This window comes from Elephantulus edwardii, unplaced genomic scaffold, assembly GCF_000299155.1.
Source record: "Elephantulus edwardii isolate Elephantulus edwardi_28Jun2011 unplaced genomic scaffold, EleEdw1.0 scaffold00018, whole genome shotgun sequence".
Taxonomy (NCBI): Eukaryota; Metazoa; Chordata; class Mammalia; order Macroscelidea; family Macroscelididae; genus Elephantulus; species Elephantulus edwardii.
Genome location: NW_006399768.1, coordinates 19,999,206 through 20,020,539, shown reverse-complemented (window position 1 = coordinate 20,020,539; position 21,334 = coordinate 19,999,206). Strand labels below are relative to the sequence as shown.

The following is a 21,334-nucleotide window of genomic DNA, read 5'->3' as shown; positions in this document are numbered from 1 at the left end:
TTTTTTTCAATGCCTAAAAGATTACATGTTATACTGTCAGGGGTTAATTATGTATCTTGAAAATATTTAATTCAGTTAGAATTCTTAATTTATCAAATTATACCAAACCTGTATATAGTATCCTAAAACTATTATTTCTACAAGATATTTCACTAATCTAACCCTACATATTTAAATGCACAAACCTTTATTGGCATCTTTTATTTTCAAAATTTAAACAGATTAAAATGCATTTATTAGACATTATGAAACATCTTAATTAAATTAAATGACATTTATAAAAGTCATAGTGTGAAGAAAGAACATTTAAATTCCTACATCTCATACTCCATAAGCAAAATGTGGATTGATTAAATGTGAAGTGGGGCGGGGGGGAGAAGAAAAGAGTACAAAAATAAATTTTAAAAAGAGGAAAAATTCCCTAATGAGTATTTTTCCAGGGGGTAAAAAAGCCAATATTCATAACTATAAAAAGGATGTTATTGAATTAACTATACAGGAATGTGGCATCAGGATTGGAGGAAGACTTATCAACAGCCTGAACACAGCTGTGTTTGCTGAAACTGAGGAGGACCTGAGGCATTTGCTGTGGAGAATCAAGGACCGCAGCCTTTAATATGGATTGAAGCTCCATATCAACAAAACAAAGATTCTCACCACTGGACAACATTATGATAGACAGAGAAGAGATTGAGATTGTCAAAAGCTTCAGCTTGCCTGCCTCCCCAATCAACACTGTTGGTACCAGCAGCCAAAAGTCAAAAGATAAATTGCATTGGAATAATCTGCTGTCAGGGATCTCTCCAGAGTACAAAAGAGCAATGATGTCAGTCTACAGACTAAGGTTTTCCTGATCCAAGCCATGGTCTTCACAATTATTTGTTATGTACCAGAGGTGGACAATGATTAAGAATGATAGAAGAATTGATGCTTATGAGTTGTGGTGCTGGAGAATACTGAACATACCATGGACTGCTAAGAGAACAAACAGGTCTGTCTTGGACAGGGTGAAACCAGGCTGCTCTTTGGAGGCAAGGATTCTGAAACTCCTGTCACATACTTTGGGAATGTTGCCACGAGGGACCAGCCCTTGAAGAAGGGCACCATGACTGGAAGGGTGGAGGGACGACAGCACAAGAGAGGAAGACCTGGGATGAGATTAATTGACAAAGTGACTGGAGTTACAATGATAGGTATGTCAGAGACAATGAAATTGGCTCAAGACAGAGCATGGCTCAGAGCCCTTTGTACATAGGGTTTCTGTGAGTCACAAGCAACTCAATGGCACATAACAATAACAACATTTAAAAGTTTTACATAAAAATACCATAAACAAAATAATAATGAGGAAATATTTACAATAACCAAGATCTAAATATTGGCAATCAAAGGCTTATTAGAATTGTTGTTGTTGTCAAGTACCAATCAGTCAAAACCACCCATGGCTGACCCTCCAGCAGGTTTTCACAGGCAGTAAATCATACGAATACTTTTCTTTAGCTTTGACTTCTCAACAGGTCAAAGTGAAAGAGCTGAACAGACATTTTTAAAGGGCAGGTCTGGAGGACAAAGCAAGGTATTATAATGAAATATGCAGAGAGCTAGAGTTGGAGAAGAACTAAAAAAAAAAAAGGAAGAACTCACTCTGCATTTCTTAAGCTGAAAGAACTGAAAAACAAATTTAAAGCTTGTGTCACAATATTGAAAAATGCTATGGGCAATATACTGTACAAAAAAGTCACTGTACAAAAAAGAACTGATTGACACTGAAAAATTTCAGGAAGTATCATACGAACAGGAGCCAATGTTAATGAAGGAGGAAACAGAAGCTGCATTGAAGGCACTGGCAAAAATCAAGGCTCCAGAAACTGATGGGATACCAAATGATTTGATTCAGTTAACAGATACATCCTTACATGCACTCACCAATCTGTGCCAGGAAATTTGGGGGATGGCTGTTTGGCCAATGGATTGGAAGAGATCCGTATTTGTTTCTACTCCCAAGAAGGATGATCCAACTGAATGCTGAAATTATCAGACAATATCATTGCTATCACATGCAAGCAAAATGCTGCTGAAGATCATTCAAAAATTGCTTTAACAGTACATAGATAAGGAACTGCCAGAAGTTCAAGTAGGATTTAGAAGAGTCTGTGGCACTAAGACTATCATTGCTGATATCAGATGAATCCTGGCTCAAAGTAAGGAATACAAGAAAAATGTCTGTTTGTGCATTATTGACTATGCAAAGGCATTTGACTGTGTGGATCATGACAAGTTGTGGCTGACATGGAGAATGGGAATTCCAGTACACTTGATTGTGCTTATGAGGAATCTATACCTGGATCAGGAATATTTTTTGTGATCAGAGCAGTGGTTTGGAATTAGGAAGGGAGTGCATCAGGGTTGTATTTTCTCTCCACACTTGTTCAATGTATATGCTGAGCAAATTATCTGAGAAGCTGGACTCTATAAAGAGGAAAAGTGGCATCAGGATTGGAGGGAGACTCATCAATAATCCACATTATGCAGATGATACAACCTTTCTTGCAGAAAGTGAGGAAGACTTGAAGCATGATGCATAAGGAATAATGAATGGCATCTCCATATTAAGAAAACAAAACTTCTTATCATTGGACCAATAGGCAGTGTCATGATGAGGGGAGAAGATTGAAACTGTCAAGAGCCTCATCTTACTTGGATCCACAATTAACACCCTTGGTATGTGCAGTCAGGAAATAAGGAGATATATTGCATGGGAAATTCTGCAGTTAGGGATCTCTCCAAATTATTGAGGAGCAGTGATGTCAGTTTGAGGACTAAGGTAGATATGGTTCAGGCCACATTCAGGTCTTTCTGATTACTAGCTCTGCATTGGAGACCGGGACAATGACTAAGAATGACAGAAAAATAATTGATGCCTTTGAGCTGTGATGCTGGAGACGAGTACTGAATATTCCATGGACGGCCAAGTAATCAAACAGATATGTCTTGGAGAGGGAGCAGCTGAAGAGTGGTTTGGAGGCAAGAATGATGAGGCTTCACATACTTTGGACATGTTGCTAGGAGTTGCTGTTCCTTGAAGAAGGACATGGTGTTGGGAAGGGTGGAGGGCCAATGAAGGAAAGACCCTCGACCAGGTTGACTGATACAGTGGCTTCTGCAATGGGCTTAGTTTGTCAGGAAGTGTGAGGATGGCACAGGATAGAACAGGGCTCACATCTTTTGTTCATAGGGTTGCTATGAGTCCTGCTCAACTCAAGAGCACCTAACATCAACAACACCACAAGTCATACAAAAGGAGATAGCTCCTCTTTCTTCTGCAGAGCAGCGGGTTGATTTGACCTGCTGGCTTTGCATTGGCAGTGCAATCCATTACTACTAAATCATCAACGTTTACTACAATTAGGCCTTATTTTAGAAAATAGGAACTAGTAGTCAAGTGTGCTGCAATTCCAAAGGCACAGGCACCAATTGCTCTGTGGGAAAAAGATGGACAGTCTAATCCTGTCTGATTAATTGCCTCTGAAAACCTGCTGGAGGGTCAGCAATATGTTGGTTCCAGCTCTATGAACAACAAGAGGAAAATACACACAGTCAAATCTAATAAGAAAATATATACAGATAGACCCCCATCCTGTATATTTGTCTATCGGAAACAAAATGATGGAAAGATATCTACATTCACCTGCTACTATCACCTGCTCAAAACCTCTTTTCCATTTAACAATAATACAGAATCTTTCAGGAAATGAATTGATTTTCTAGCACCTAAAATATATAAAGAGCATGTAGCTGTTTAAGTTGGTAGGCCTAAAGCACACAAGTTTGTGCTATGCCCCAGTGTTTTTATATTTGAGTGTGCATCACTATTCAGAAAAAACTTAGGTAGGCATTAAGAGGAGGACTCCTACATGTGAGGTCATCCTGCAGGTAAACTTGCTATTATCAAGGCCACAGGTGTTCATGAGGCCAAGAACAGTACTGGTGTCTGAATTGCATGTCTCTCTTTAGTTTCCTATGTCCTGAAATACATATCTCTTCTCATGTCCCATTAGAAAAAAACAGATAAAGAAAATTAATTGGTGATTAATTAAAGAAGAAATATAAATGCCACAAATAGGAAAACATTTTCTACCAATCAAGTGAATATAAATGCAACATAAATACTTCATCTGTGAAACTGCCAAAATTTTAAAGACTAGCACCACTCATTGTCATCAGTGGCCTCTGGAAAAAAGGCAGTTTGTGGTAGTGTTGGTGGAAGTGCAAACTGATACAAGCCTTTTCTGAAGGATATTTTGACACAGTTTGAAATTGTACACATTCTTTGGGTCTGAAGTTCTACTTCCAAGAATTGGCCCTAAGAAAACATTCAAATTAGGAATAATGATTTATCCACTGGGATCGTTTTCATAACACAATTTATAATAGTGAAAAAGTAAATAATCTATATATCTAAAAGCAGTAAATAGGTCAAGCAAATTTTGATAAATCATAGCATGGAAAGGAAGTGCAAGGCATACTGTAGAATAACTTTAATAGCATGGGGAAAGTTACATGTACTAGAGATTGCACATTTAACATTTTTTTAAAAAAGGAAAAAAGATAAATATGCAAATACCAACATTCTAATTATTTAATAATTTCTATTTGCTTTTCTCTGTGGTCCAAATGAACATGTAATGAGACTAGAAAACTCACAGGCAATGATTTAAGCACTTACAATGTTTTAGTCTTTTAAAATTATTTGGAATAAAGTTCTAAATGTATCATATCTATTATTTCATTTGAACTACTAAGACAATAAAATATGAATAATGATTTGTTGGTGTCATGAGCCACTGAGTTGACGATGACTCATAGGCACCGCATGGACAAGAGCGAGGAACCTGCTCTGCCCTGTGCCATCCTGACCACCTGCAGTAACTCCGCTGCACAGATACAGTCACTGCGCCAATTCTTCAGGAGTGCTGTCACAAGGATAGTGACTACCACAAGTCTCAAGTTCTATATTTACAGTAGGTTATCTTAAACAACTTGGTGCACCTATAAGCACATTTTGTACCTTGCTACTCAAGTTGGTAAATGAGACACAGCCTATTATAAAGAAATGTTTCACACTTGTTTTCCACAGCAACTGACATTTCATTCAAGCACTTTCAAATCCCCTAGGAATCTTCATCTGCTGTATGTCAAAATTTTAAGATCTCTCTTTGTGAACTTTAATACCCCCATATAAACTACAAGGACAGACAGCCCTACCTCCTATTGACTACTTTGATATCCACCACTTTGGTCTGAATAATATTTCACAGAGCCATAATTTCTGGTATTTTATAAGCTACAAATAATACCTATCACCTCTGGCTCTTTATAGCCCATTTCTACTTATCTTTGCCACAGCACCTACACTAGCCTCTCCCCCCATTCCTTTCATGTGCTTCTAAAAATATCAGTGCTTCATTGTGTCTCAGAGTTATTTTTAAATAATTGAATCTAATTGTATAATTTTATGTTTAAAAATATCCATTTGTATTTAAGCATCAAGGCAAAGCAGGAGTGGCACCTACTTCCTAAAGAACATGTCTCCGGAACTCTATGTCGATAGCTGTGAGGGGCTTCAGGCCTTTTTGTTCATGGGGTTACTGTGAGTCGTGCTCGACTTGAAGGCAATCAACAACAACAACATCAATTAGTAAAAGACCATATGCTAGTTATTACAGGCTATCCATTGAATTCTTAAGGCAAAGAGTGTGTATATGTGTGAGTACATATGTATATGTATGTATATGTATATACTTGTATCTGTAAGTCTATGTCATATATGCATATAAAAGCATATATTGCATATACACACAGACATAAAAAAAAATCCACCAAGGATCAAGAAACCTATATATCTGGAGTGAATATGTTTGTGTGTGGTGTGTGTATATGTGTGTGTGTCTGGGTGTATTTGTGTGTATATTGTTGTGTGCTATTAGATCCCAATCACCAGAGAAGTGTGGGTTAGCAGTGCAACTCCCTCCAGACTATGCAACAAAGAGCTTTCTTTCTCTTTCTAAAAAATGCTATCATATCTCCCAGGCTAAAACAAGCTTGAGTCTGAATTACTTAGGAATTACTAACCAGACTCCCCAATTTCTTTCTTTGAAAAGAATAATACAAACTTGATGGAATCACATCCAAGTTTTCCATTCCTTTGTTAGCTTATGGCTGTCTGATTACCTCATCCATTACTCCATCAAAATTAATACCTTACTATGCAGTCCAACAGAAAGTTATGGTACCAAGCCAAAGGTGGGTGATTTTAATCTGTGGCCCCCAGGCTTGGTTCAAATTGTTTTCCTGTCAAACATTCTTCTAGGTGGTATAGCACTGGTCTGTGCATTGCTGTACAGAGGTAACTCATGGCTGCTGTGATGCTGAACACTGGGACACTGATGTGCCAATCGTGGTAATGGTTACCCACGGTGGACAGTGTTTACTGGAGCTTCCCGACTAAATCAAGCCTGGAAGCAGGAGCGGCATCCACTTCCAAAATGGCTTGCCTCCGGAAAATCCTGCTGTTAAATATTGGTGAACTCAGGATACTCTATTTAGCCGTCTTCATTTTGCTTCCTATTTGTGTTGGAAAAGGTTTCATTCTGCTCGTGGCTTCAACTACATCCTAAAGGTAATACATATTTGGAAATAAAATCATACATATTTATATAAACCCCGTTGACTTACTGGGCAATTATTTGTAGTGCTAACCTAAAGGCATGCAGTTCAAAGCCACCAGCTGTCCTTTGGAGAATTATGGGCAATGTCTTCCCTGAGCACTTTATAGCCTCTAACCTTCCATTAGGATAAGCTGTTGTTGCCACTCAATGGCACACAACAACAACATCTGTTTAATTGCCAATGATTTCTTAAGTTCATGTCTTCATCTGATTTACTAACTTTACCACAAGCAACATACTTTAATTTCCAACTTGGATTATATACATCACTTACTACTTTTTCTATATAAAAAAAGAAAGCCGTTTGTAAGATTTTCCTCTCCATTCACCCCATGCAATCAACTAATCATCAAGTCTTAATTGTATCTTTTCAAATTGTTCTTCATCTCTTCCTTGGTTCTTGGTGGAAATTTTGATATTTTCTCACTTTGGTTAAGTATTTCTGTTGTTGTTGTTGTTGCTGTCAGAAAATGTAATAATTTGTTACTCTGTGTGAATATTGCCATTGTTACTGAAAACTTGTCAAACAACAACAATAAAAATACATACCAAAATAAGATAAAAGTACTTACTAACTGGCCAATCTACTTCCAAGTGGGATCTCTATGTCTATTACATAGTTATTCAACAAAAACCTTTATTTGTTGCCTCAGGAATTGTGGGAGGTGAACAGGTCCCTTGCTCAAGGAGTTTATTATCTTGTGGGCAAGTCAATATGCTATATAGCTTGTAAATAAGCTAGTAAAAAAAGAAAAAAAAAAAGCCATACCATATTCCTTGCCTGTTAAAAAAAAGTTTCTCTGCCAAGTGTAAATATGAGGCTCCATTTCATTTATAAGAACAGTGTAAATCCACAAGCATGACTATGATGGTCTTCTGTGTTATGGATCAGAGGTCCTTGTCAAGTCTCAATTCTCATCATTCACCTCCATACTTTCGTGTTCCAAATCACAAACAACTTGTGAATTTTAGAATGTATCTTTCATCCTTTCTCCTGCTGTGGCTTTATCTGATTCTGGACTCTACACATCTTCTCAGCTTCTGTTTGCTTCTATTATGAAACACTGTCTCCTCTCCTCTACCACTCTCCATTAGCACCAATCTACTCTTTGCTGACATTGCCTTTAGACATTCTATTGTAATAACACAACATATCAGAGTATATAGTTAGTTACATGGTTACTTGTCTATTTGCCCAAACAGCTTGTGAGTGTCTAGAAGGTAGGAGTACCTTATGTCTCTTCATCTTTCCTTCACCTAATATGTGTGTTATGCATATGAGGGTTGGACAGTGACTAGGGATGAAAGAAAGAGAACTGATGCCTTTGAGCTGTGGTGCTGGAGAAGAGTACTGAATATACCATGGACTGCTAGGAGAACAAACAAGTTCAGCCTACAGAGGGTGAGACCAGGCTGCTCCTTGGAGGCAAGGATTCTGAAACTTCATCTGACATACTTAGAGCATGTTGCAAGGAGGGACTGGTCCTTGGAGAGGGACATCATGCTTGGGAGGGTGGAGGGACAAAACAGCAGAGGAAGACCCTCCATGAGATGGACTGATTCAGTGATTGGTGTAATGGGAGTAGGTGTGTCAGAGACAGTGAGGTCGGCACAGGATAGAGCAGCACTTAGGGCTCTTGTACATAGGGTCACTATGAGTCGCAACAACTCGATGGTTCATAACAACAACAATATATTTGACATTTATTAGTCATTGGATAGAGAAAACTTGATATACTAAATTAAAAAATCAATTAAATCAAATACAACCAAAATTGATTTAGTTTTAAGTTTTTGTGTTACTTAAAATAATATTATTTAAGGCAGAGATAGTATTCTTCAGATATTTTAATTCCTCCTTTCCTTGTGTGTGTATTTGCATGTGTATCTATTTTAATATGCATTCAAATACCTTTTTACATTTAGTTTTTATGTACAGTCATTTCATTATAGATAACTGTCCCAAGGCAATTGATAACTCTAAGAAAAATTCAGTATAGTGAAATTTTCATTCAAATACTCAGTGAATAATGCATAATATTTTCACATCTAAAATTCTATACTCTATTGTATATAATGTTAATAAACAGAATTATTATTACTTGAGGAGAATATTCTTTAAACAGCACTAAAAAAATCAGTTAGTTGCTCTTCAAACACTTGAATACCTCTGGAATAGCAAATAAACTAAGGTTCTGTGACTCTAATACTTTTTTTTCTATTTCAGTGATAATTACATAAATAAACCTGATTCAGCATTCACTGCCATTCAATTCACTAATTAAAACAATTTTACTGCTACTACTGTGATTTTTCAAGGTTATCAAAAACACATTCAAAAATCAAAATAGCATACAACATCAGTTTTGATATGTGCATAAGATGCTTTACTTTTATTTCAACTCTACAATTAATCATTTAGAATTTAAACAGAAATATATTTTCTATACTTTGACCAAAAACACTTAAAAGTTTTCAGTAATAATGGCAACATTCATGCAAAATAAGAAATTGTTAAGCTTTTCTGAAAATCTTCTTAGAAAAGAAAAATATAAGTACATATACTTAGGTATTAACAACAATGGAATGGATTTTATGACATTATCAATTCTAGCTTTATAACGCATTCAAATATTTCTGTTTAAATATTATCTTACTATGCTTAAGAATGATGTACATATGCATGAAGTGAGGGGGTACACCCTATCTGTAAAATATGGAAGCTTTTCCTTAAAGAGTTACAAGTCACTATTTAAGGTATAAATGTGTACATTTTAAGGCAATACACTTATCTTTATATAGTAGAAATTATTTGACTATATTTTGAAAAGCAGCACTTTACTTCTGAGTCTGATTTAGACAGCACATCAATATTTGAGTTTTACTATTTTTAACAACCCAGGGCACTTAAAACGCAAAATATCACTGATAGCAATAGAAACTGCCAGAATTATCCATTAAATGCTAGATGAGGGCCCATAATGGAATGTATATTCAAGTTGTTGTAATAATGCATATTCAAGTTGTTGTACTTTTGTAACTGTCGTTGTATAATTTCTCACTCAGTGACCTCATGCATAACAGAAGGAAACAATGCCAGTCCCTTAGCCATTCTCTTCAACACAGCTATGTTTGAGGCCACTGTTGTAGCCATTTAAGAAAAATTCCTGTCATGAAAGGGCCCAGAGAAAAAGAATGTCTGTGTTTTGCTGGATGCATCACAGGCATATGCCATAACAGGCTACTCCTATGCCACAAGCAGTTTCTTCCCAGAAAGGAACAAGGTTGCACTACCCATTCTTGCAGAAAACACATTCTACTTGGCATGGTAATTTGGATTGCAAAATACCTGAAGTTCTAGGTTGAGAGATTGATGCAACTGGTATCACTACAATAGTTTATCAAATTGATTTAGGGGCAATTCTTCCTCTCCACCCTACTCTGAAGTACATCAGCTCAACTTTCAGACTTTCTCCAGAGAGAAAGGAGATATTTAAAATACTATTTTAAAGGTACAAGTAAACGGGTTTTCTGATGAGTTTTTAATCTGTGCAAACCAAGTATCTATTACACTTTAAAATATTGCACTTTAATGTTATACCCTCTTTGTTAGCTAACAAGCTTTAATACTTAAATATCTTGAATGATTAGGGTGGCATTAGTAGGATACCACGATAGGTATATAACTAAGGCCCTAAGTGAAGAATAAAGTCTTTGGGGAATGATTTATTTTATTGTGTGAACTGAGGAGCATCAGTTAAATTGTCATTTAATTGTCTGGCTATCTAAGTAAGCAGCATGCCTTTAAGGGGAACACTACTTTTGGAAATTCCTTTGGCTGGCCTGGGAAGGACCATATGAAAGTCTTTGAAGTGTACAGCCATCAGACTAATTATCAGCATCATTCAATGCACATTGCTTAATTACAGTAAATGAAAAATGATGTAGGGTTTTGAAGGAAAATAAAAGCATCAATAAATGATGACAGACATTCCAAACTATGCAAATCATCAGTGTCTTTTCTTCAGGAGACTATTAGTCCTCTCTCATCTGACAATGTACAAACACTTGGCTAATGCAGATTAAAGGAGAGTAAGAAAGAGATGGAGAATGAGGGTGGAGGGGAAACTGCTCTAGGGTCAATCCCTACTCATGACAATCCCATTTGTTTCAGAGCAGATCTGTCATCCAGCGAGCTCCCACTGCTTGATGTTTAGGAATTAGATCGTCAAGTCTTCCCTTGGACTCCAATTTCTAACCTTTCCAAGCTCATTAATCTTTTACATCATGCAGGTACTCCAAGGGAAGAAAAAGAGGTGATATATATTGTGTGCCAAAACACAGTTTTGTAATGTTAATAACCATAACTTAATCTTCGTACCATTATGAATGAGACATTATTTCCCACCTTTTACACAAACTAATAAGAGAATACACTAATTCAGTAGATGTTAGATATTGTTCTAAGCACATTCCACATTTGAACACACATTCACTTTTTAAACAACATCACTCCAGAAACTATGAACTTTGATAAATGTCGATAGTTATAGAAAGTCTTCAGGCCTTTTGTTCATACGGTAGCTATGAGTCATGTTTGACTTGAAGGCAATCAACAACAACAACAATCCTCACAACATCCTTCTGAGGTTTATATTTTACTATTGAGTTTATTTTAATAGGAGATAAATAGAACAAATTCATGGTCACGTGATGTGCCTCCAAACAACACACTCTTAATCACTGCTGGGGGTGGAAGCTCTCAAAGTCCTACATCACAAGAGGATAAAACGGGAATGTCAAATCCTGTTGGCTTAGCTAATATCAAAGTCATATCTTCTGATGAGTCTCTAAGAGGTCACGGAGATGGGGGAGGGACAAGATGAGTGACTTCAAGTAGGAGAGCTCCGTATCTCTGGACCAAGAAGTGCAACTGACAATATAGTAGACAGAGTCTAGGATGTTTCAGAAGGAAACAATCTTAAAAAAAGATGAAGGAGAATGGAAATCTAAAATCTCTGTAAATTTTCATTAAAATTAATAAAAAAAGAAACCAAAAAAGTGAAGAAAAAAAGATGAATGAAATGAGCTGAACCTTGACCCAGTATGAATCTAAATTCAGACACTTTGCATGATACCACCTGGAGGATGACAAAGGATAATATATGTTTGACTTCTTCTGGGAAATGATGAGCATGCAAACATTTTTAAAGTATAAATGTTGATGTTTTGAGAAAAATCCTTTATTCTTGACAATTAAATAGAGATTCAGGATTGAGATCAAATTGCTGGCAAAGTTAGATGGTGGAAATTCTGCCAAAAGTCTTTTAATGATACATGAGCCTTGGAAAAGATGCCTAAAATATCAGAGCTTGACTGCTTATTTTACCTTAAGTTAGGCAGTCCCATCCTATTTATTTTTGTCACCTCTCAACAGCTTATCAGGACTGCTGTTAATAGACGGCCACAAATCACTACCCTTGCAGCATTTGCCCCAATGCATGGCAGCTGACTTTAAACAACCACCACCACAAAAATCAATAATGTGTGATGGAAAAGACTGACTCCCATATACTGAATTTGGAACACGATTAACATTTGAATACTATATATACAAACCCAATATACAATAAGGTATTTTATCTAAAAAAAGATAAAAGGCTTTGAACAAAAAAAGACCCCATGGTTCGTGAATAGTTAGTTTTGCAAAAGAATAAATTTTATCACCCATTTTGAATCTCTGCTAACAGGGAGATGTGTGACATGGTCCAAATATTCTTTTCCTCTCACGGGATGCTCAGGCCATCAAAATTTCATTAGCCTCACAGCAGTTCTAGCGCCTTCTTAACTTGAACTGTTGGCCTCTTTATCAATAAATAAATGAAATCTAATCCCTTTTAGTGACTAAACTCTTCTTTGAAGTTATAACTAGAACATCAGGCACTCTGCTTGTATAATTTTACAAATGTTGAACAGCATTCTTTTTCCCCCTAGAAAAAAACAGTTATTTCAAATGATAGAAACAGTCACAAAACTCCTAAAACAAGTCAGTGCCTAGTTTCTAAATTGATTTCATTTTGGTGAGTCACTTTACCTATGGCTTTCTTGGTTTGACCCTTCACAACTATACAAGCCTTGAAGATTTATCTCAAGATAATGCAAATATGAATAAAATTTGTTTGTTGCTGTTGTTATGTGCCGTCGAATCGCCTGCGACTCATAGCAACCCTATGTACAACAGCCCTAAACTCTGCTCTGTCCTGTGCCAATCGCACTGTCTCTGACACTCCCATCCCAATTATCCCCGTGACTGAATCAATCCACCTCATAGAGGGTCTTCCTCTCCTGCGCTGTCCCTCCACCCTGCCAAGCATGATGTCCCTCTCCAAGGACTGGTCTCTCCTCACAACATGTCCAAAGTATGTTAGACGGAGCCTCAGAATCCTTGCCTCCAAGGAGCCACCCGGTTTAACCCTTTCCAGGACAAATCTTTTTGTTTTCCTAGCAGTCCATGGTATTCTCAATACTCTTCTCCAGCACCACAGCTCAAAGGCATCAATTCTCCTTCTATCCTCCTTGGTCATTGTCCAACTCTCTGATGCATAACAGGTGATTGCGAGGCTACGAATAAAATAGAATAAAAAAAATAATGCAACTAAAAGAAATGCAGTCTTTCAAAATTGTTGTTGTTGGTATGTGCCTTTCGAGTCGCTTGTGACTCATAGCGACCCTATGTACAACAGCCCGAAACCCTGCTCTATCCTGTGCCAGTCACACGGCCTCTGACACACCCATCCCAATTACCCCCGTGACTGAATCAATCCACCTCATAGAGGGTCTTCCCCTCCTGCACTGTCCCTCCACCCTACCAAGCATGATGTCCCTCTCTAAGGACCAATCTCTCCTTACAACATGTAAGACAAAGCCTCAGAATCCTTGCCTCCAAGGAGCCGCCCGGTTTAACCCTCTCAAGAATTAATCTGTTTGTTTCCTTAGCAGCCCATGGTACCCTCAATACTCTTCTCCAGCACCACAGCTCAAAAGCATCAATTCTCCATCTATCCTACCTTAAATAATTGGGGAAGTACAGAATTGAAGTATATTTGACGAGTAGTAGTCACAATACTAAAAATCATAGCAGTTTTGAGACATTTATAAATATGTTAGATGTATATAGTGAACATTTTTATTTATTATACAATTCAGATTAAGAAAAGTTTTTTATGTTAGGAAAAAATTTTCAATATCTTCATTTACGTCTATAATAAGATCTGCTAAGTACTTAAGAAAAGCATGCTTTCCTTAATCTTAATATCATTAATTAATAAAAAAAGGAATTTTCACCTTCAGATTAATCATAAAAAACTCAGAAAAAAATAATCTGAAATGTTACTATGAATATAGACATTCAATGAGAATTTGCCAGTAATCATTAAAATATAGATTTGATTTCCTCTTTTATTCTCTAATCTTTTTGGAAATTCTTAGAACATCTAAATGTTATTTAAAAAAACAACCAACTGAAACTATGGAAAAACAGTAAACACAATTTTAAGTCATCACTTCACTCAGCTCCACAAACATTGCGCTTGATGCTTTATACTTTTAACTTGATTGACCTGTTTACTTGTGACAAATGTTACCAAATGTTCTGAATGTCAAAGCAGGGCCCTTGACACTTCTTTCCTATCCTTCCTTATTCTGTCTCCTAACAAGCATTTGGAAAAAATAAAAGAATGCATTTTTCTTATCCTTACATCTCTGTAGGACTGTAACCCTCTTCTAGTTAATGATAATCCACACAAATGGACAGAGGCATGGTCTGGAAACCATGAAGTTGTCTTCCTCTCTATTTTGAATGGCATATGTCATTCCATGCCTTCAGGCTGACTGCAAATTACAGCTACCCTATAGGATGAAACAGAATGGTTGTGTAAGATTTCCCAGGCTATAATTTTTTGTGAAAGTTTATCGTAAGCTATCTTCTTTCTCAAAGTCACTAGTGGGTCTTGAATTAAGAGCTTTGATTAGCAACCAAGAGTGTTTTAACCACAGGAGTACCAGGGTCCCTCAGATATTCTAAAGTCTTAACTAATTTAATTTTTCTGACTAGTAAAGATATATAATTAGGAAAACAAAAGCAATCACTATATATTTTACTAATACTGATAAATGAGTTACTAGAGACAAAGAGATAATAACAAAAGTTTGGGGCAGGAAGAATAAACTGACCTGATACAAAAATATATTTTACAGGTAGAGAAATGGGTGATTTTTGAATCAGATATTCAGAAATGAATGCATTATTCCACTGTTTTGTACTTGTGGTGTTAAGGGTTTATTTGTCAAAATGGCTTACCTAGGGACTGACTTCGACATTGCCACGTGGATGGGTAGGAATAGGTAAATAGTGTGTGCTAGCCTATCAACAAGAGGATTGCCTAGACTCGCCTTTAAGTTGAGCAGATTCAGCAGCATAATTTGAGAATCTCGCCAAGAGCAAAGAAGAGGCAAGCGAATGTAGTGCATTCTTTGGATCAGAGATTTTTATGCCGCCAGACCAGGACCTGTAGGACCAACAGGCCAAGCAGCTGCGGGGTGAACAGAGACATGACGCGAGACTGAGCTTACTTTGGAATTGCTACACCAGGGAACTGGACCTTTTACTCAAGTTGTAGCAGAAAGTGCAATAATTGGCAGGACTAAAAGTTGTAGCAGAAAGTGCAATAATTGGCAGGACTAAGAGCCTAAAACTGTGAGGTTCAAGGCTGAGGTACCTGTGAGCACATTTTAGAATACGTCCTGACAGAGTGATTGTTTTCTGCTACTAACCTGAATTATATATCCCTTTGATTTATCTAATACAGTTTTCTGTGGTCTGTGAGCTATTGCAACCAGCTTACCAATAAAGTGATAAGACTGGTGTTGGGATGAGTAGAAAACGGTGTAGGAACAGGGTGGACATGTTGGATTTCACTGGGTTTGATTTTTGTGTTGTTGATATTTTTTACTGGGACAGGTTCTCTTTGTGAAGTTGGTAAAGGTCACATAGGGTACTCTTCATGTGGCCTCTTTTTGCTTTTCCTTTCTAAATTGCTATTGTTGTTGTTATTGGCTAGTAAGTCACTTGCAACTCATAATGACCCTATGTACAACAGCCCTAAAACTTGCTCTGTCCTGTGCCAACCTTATTATCTTTGACATACCTACCCCTATAATGCCAGTTATGGAATCAATCTATCTCTTTCAGGGTCTTCCTCTCTTGTGCTGTCCCTCCATTCTCCCAAGCATGATGTCCGTCTCCAAGGACTGGTCCCTCCTTACAACATGTCCAAAGCATGTCAGACGAAGCTTCAGAATACTGGCTTCCAAGGAGCAGCCTGGTTTCACCCTCTTTAAAACAAACCTGCTTGTTCTCATTTGCAGTCTATGGTATACTCAACACTCTTCTCCCGCACCACAACTCAAAGGCATCAATTCTCTTCCTATCATCCCTAGTCATTGTCCAGCTTTCTGACACATAGCAAGTAATTGCCAAGACTAAATTTTAAGAAAAGAAAATAACAAATACCATATTTGAATATAACCAATGTACATGTAACTGCTCACAAAACTCACTGCAAAGATGTGGACAGATAAGTAATGTTTATACTATCTTATGCAGTTGAAACAGTGACTTCGAATTTTCTATGAAAATTGATAAAAGTAGAGAGTTTAAAGAGGTAAACTGATTAGCTGAGGGAAATGTCGGCAGTCTTATTCCATTAATAGTTTGGGGGGGGGTTGGTTGTCGTTGTTGTTGCTTTCAGAAAGAACTTTCCTCCCTTCTTGTTTTGGGTTGAAATAAAGCCAGACACCACCAAGATCCACACTTCCAAAATAAATACATTAAGTGCTTATTATGAATGGATCTCGACTTACACTTAATGCACTAAAGTATTATACATAAGATAAGAAATTGTTTTACTTGGTTTAAATTAGACATTTTTCATGAATAGAAATGAAATGACTATTAAGCATTAAGAAGCATTAGATACCACTTCATACTGTAACTTAGATGAAATTAAATCTAACCAGAAATCTGCTTTCCTATTACAAAGCAAAGCTGACAGAGTTGCTCAGTAAATAAGAAAAATGTAATAGCATTAGTCTTGGTTTCTTTTTTAAAAAGGTTTCTTTTAAAATGTCATGCTATTTTTCTATTTTTAAAAATTTTTGAAGCATTGCATATACCTAGTACTAATAGTTAGATTAGGTTAGCAAATGTATTGTTAAAATGTTAAGGGAAAATGTAGTATTATCTGGTAAAGCTGATGTTTCACATCTACCCTGGAATAAAATTAACTAAAATTTAAATGTTTCTTTAATCTATTATTGCATATTCAAAAATTGGTTTATTATGCTGTATTGATAAGAATAAAAAGCTACCAAAAATTAATAAAGGTAGGATTTTTTTTCTTCCTTACAAATATGTCATGCTGCTACTTATAATCTTAAAAATCCATTTTGTGTATATGTGGACTTAATTGCATATTAATCCAGTTCCCAAAGCACATCAAAGGCCACCCTCTCCTCCTTCCCAACATTTCAATTGCTCTCATCAAGTAGTAAATTTTAAGCGTGATCAAATTTGTTCTTCAATGACTTGAGCCCTGTTAATAAACTATTCTGTGTGTTCACTCATCCATTCTAAGATGCTGCAACTTCTTTGAGATATCATCAAGAAGAATCTACAAAGACATCTTTGATTGCAAGCTGGCTCTGGGGTAAACTTTATCACCACTTTCTTTGCTGTTCCAGAGAGGATAACAGGTGACATGGTCCAAGATAAGCTAGAGCCAATTTTTTTTTCTATACACAGTTAAACTGCTTTTCAAAATTATAGTTAACACATCATAGATGCTTGCATCGTTTAACAGTCTGATGTTGAGCATTGATTTTTTTCCCCAGGAAAAAAAAATAGATTATTCAAGGACATTTTTTGAATTCTACTTCATCAAAACAGAAAGAAAGTAGAGAAGGGAGGAAGGGAGGATGGAGGGACAGATAATAGGAAGGAAGGGAGCAAAAGGTGAAAAATACAACCTTAAAATCAGCCAAAACCAACAGAAGCACTAAATGCCAACAATATAATGGAAAAACATAAAACTTACCGCTCTCACTGTCCGACTTGTTTTCATGCTCTGTGTCTGTCAGGGTGAGGGCTGAGTTGGACCGACTTGACAGGCAGGAACTGCGGCCCGATTTGACCCCCCTGCCCCAAAGTCTCATGGCATGCTCTGGGGACATCACTGCTTCATTTTCTGTATCAGCATCTGACCCTGCACTGATAGAGTAACCTCTGTGGGGGAGCCCCATTTCCGCACAAAATGCCAGTCCTCTTCGAGTTGCTGGTTCACAAACTCCTAACTGCCTTAGGGTAAAATTCTGTCCTAATTAGGGGGAAAAAAAGATAACAACTAGTGAGTATATGTTTTGTTTTAGCATTAAAAAAATAATAAATAGAAAATCTCCTTAAAAAGAAACTAAAGCATTCACATTTTCTGGCTAATAACACTAAGAGTTTACATTGGCATTGTATGTCTCATGGTTAAGTGGGCACAGTTATTGACAATGAGATTCACTTGAGCCCTGAGTAGCATTCCTTTGTCCACTTATGTCCATCAACAACTCCAGAATTACACAAGGAAAACAGATCATGAAAATCATGGGCAACTCCACATTCAAGCAAGGGAAAGCATTTATTACCAATGATCAATTTTGTTTATTTGAATTATGGAGCAATAGAACTGGTCAGAATTATTTCCTGTCTTGACTTTAAACCCCAAACCCACTGCTGTCTCATCATTTCCTACTCACAGAAACCTTACAGGGCCAAGTCGCTAGGGAACTCCGGTGGCTTAGTGTTAAGGGCAGAGTAGGAACGCTTCTATCAGTGCCTTGAACACTGTGCCACTAGGGCTCCTATCCCTGCCTCTAGTGCTAAACAACAGGATTTTCTCATCCAGATGTGACTGTTGGAAGAGAAATAGATTCCTTAGCTTTCTCATTAAGTGAAAAATGGAGTTTCAGTCAATCTTTCCAACTTAATTTCTCTCTCTCTCTCTCTCTCTCTCTCTCTCTCTCACACACACACACACACACATATATATATACATATGCACACAGTAAGTTTTGAAATAAAATGTCTTGAAACTTTGCAGCTTTAGTACTCTCATTCTAGAATTTTTCCTTAAATCAACACCTGGAAACATCCGCATTGATCAGAGTAAACCAATTTTTATAAATAAAGTGTTCTCTAAAAATAAAGTGAGAGCATTATGTATTTAAAAATTAATGATAAATTCAAGTTCCCTGAAAAATAAATGGCTGTGAACCCTACAGGCCTTTACTAATAAATTGAGCATAATAAAACTCACGACATTGCAATAACTTAAAGCAAAAGTGTTTAAATTAGGTGACACTTTAAAATGACTGTTTTTATTAATGGCTTTTCCAATCCTGTATTTATTCTAGAAATTTCATGTTTTATGACACCATAGATGAAAAAAAGAGAAATATATATATAGTTCTTTCATTTTCTTAACATCATGTTGACATTGTCACCTGAGATTCAGGTACCAATGAGAATGAAAAGATATGTAAAATACAAGTATACAAAGACTTGTTTAAAAGCTATCTCTCCTAGCAATCTGAGATTTAAGACTATTAAACATCTATACTCTTCACTAGTTCCCTTTATATTTCTATCTTTGATGAAAATTTTAAAGTCCATTGGCTCAGGATGAGAAATGACATACATTTATACATAATGTGCTGCATCTTCTAAGAAATAAATCAAACATAACTGCACCGAATAGTAAATATTTGGCTGGAAAGATATTAGCATCCTCCAGGTCTCCACAAATTCTAACTACTGTGGTTAATTGCTTTATTGCTTTGGTCATATCAGAAGTTGGAATCAGCTTTATCTCGGTCAGACTTCCAAATGGATTCTGACAATAACACTCATAAATAATGAAAATCAGTTACTACAATTAGTTACAAGTCAAACTGCGCTTATCAGCTTATCAGAGAGATGTGAGTAAGTATCTGAACCAAAAAGTATGTCAAAAATGAAAAATGTAAGCAGCAAAAGAAAAAATAAAGAGACAAAAAGCAAACCAGTTTTAAAAAAAAAAAAAAAGCCCACTGAATAAATGAGAAAGTGGGCAAACTGGAGAAGGCAAGGCATAGTCCTCTAAAAATGAAATTGAATTAAACTTTTAAAAATTATTTAAAAAAAAAATTAGTATGCATCGTACTTATGAAAGTAATTCCAAAGAAAGTCAGTGTCACCACGGACAGATAATGCAATGAGTGCTTTGAAAAGAGCTTTTTTCTAACGTTATTAAAAGGATATGTTTAAAACCCTTGAAAGGAAAAATAAAGGTAAAAGGAAAAAGGGTCTAAAATAGTTAAATATCACCCAATGGGCTGATTTTACAAAATAAGAATATAAAAAAATTCTACAGGGAAAAAATAAATGATTAGACCCTCTGCATCATTATTCTATTTTAGGACGTGCTCACATTTGAGAATAAAAATAACAGAGAAGTTAAAAATTGTAAGACATCTCTTTCTAGTCTGAAAGGTAACTTGAAATAATTTTCATATTATTGTCAAAATTGTCACACTACTGCCTTATTGATATAAAAATCTATGATGTGAAAGAATCTTTAGTTATTTTAGTTATTTTCCAGTTTTATCAATACAATTCGGTTTGTAATTAATTACGTCAACACATGATCACTATACATTAATATTATATCCTGAACCTTATGGATCCCTGGTGGGCTATGTGTTGGGCTGCTAGTGGAAAGGTCAGTGGTAAGAATCTCCCACTCGTTCAGAGGGAGAATGACTCTTTTCAGAAAGATCTACAGCCACAGAAAGCAATGGGAGGTTTCCACGAGTGGGGGTGAGTGCTTGAACCAGCGAGTGGTTGAACCCTAACCCTCTGACCCTTTGAAGATGATGCCTCACAAGGTTGAACATACATATTATTTCTAACATGCAAGATAGAAATAAAGAACAGCAGGAGGATCTCCTTACGATCTCAAAAGGACTGCACGGATTTCCACCTAGAGAGGATGTGCTTGACAGCCAAGTGAATAATCAGAGATTCAAATCCACTCAGAGGTGCCCTGAAGATCTGGTGATCTACTTGTGAAGCATCAACCACTGGAAACACTGTAGAGTACAGACCTACTGGGACACACAAGGGTTTATCAGCATTTGACACTGACTCAGAGGCTACTGGTCTAAGAAAGGGCACTAAACCAAATCTCAACAAGCCCAAGTGAAAGCTGCTTATCACCTTGTTCAGGCTAAGTTAGCACTCTTTCTTTTTTAAAAAAATTCCTCAAGGATGTCATGAGTTTTCCAAGAGATTGCTTATGTAAATGGGACTAGCCGTCTCAAGGCTAAATGAAAGATGGGTTAAATGGAGAATAGCTCTCAAAACAAGCATCTTGACAAATGCAATTAATAATCATAGGGAAAAACTGAATTTGGGGATGGAAGAGTATTATATTCAAATCATTTCACAAAAGCCACACTACCAC

General features: G+C 36.6%; 1 protein-coding gene across 1 annotated transcript in view; it reads right to left on the bottom strand.

Moving 5' to 3' along the window:
- TENM3 (teneurin transmembrane protein 3) overlaps positions 1-21,334 on the bottom strand; it is a 674,684-nt gene that overhangs the window by 626,664 nt on the left and 26,686 nt on the right. The window contains exon 2 of the mRNA XM_006882227.1: positions 17,882-18,160. Coding sequence (XP_006882289.1) covers positions 17,882-18,160 — 279 coding nt within the window. The remainder of the gene's footprint in view (positions 1-17,881; positions 18,161-21,334) is intronic.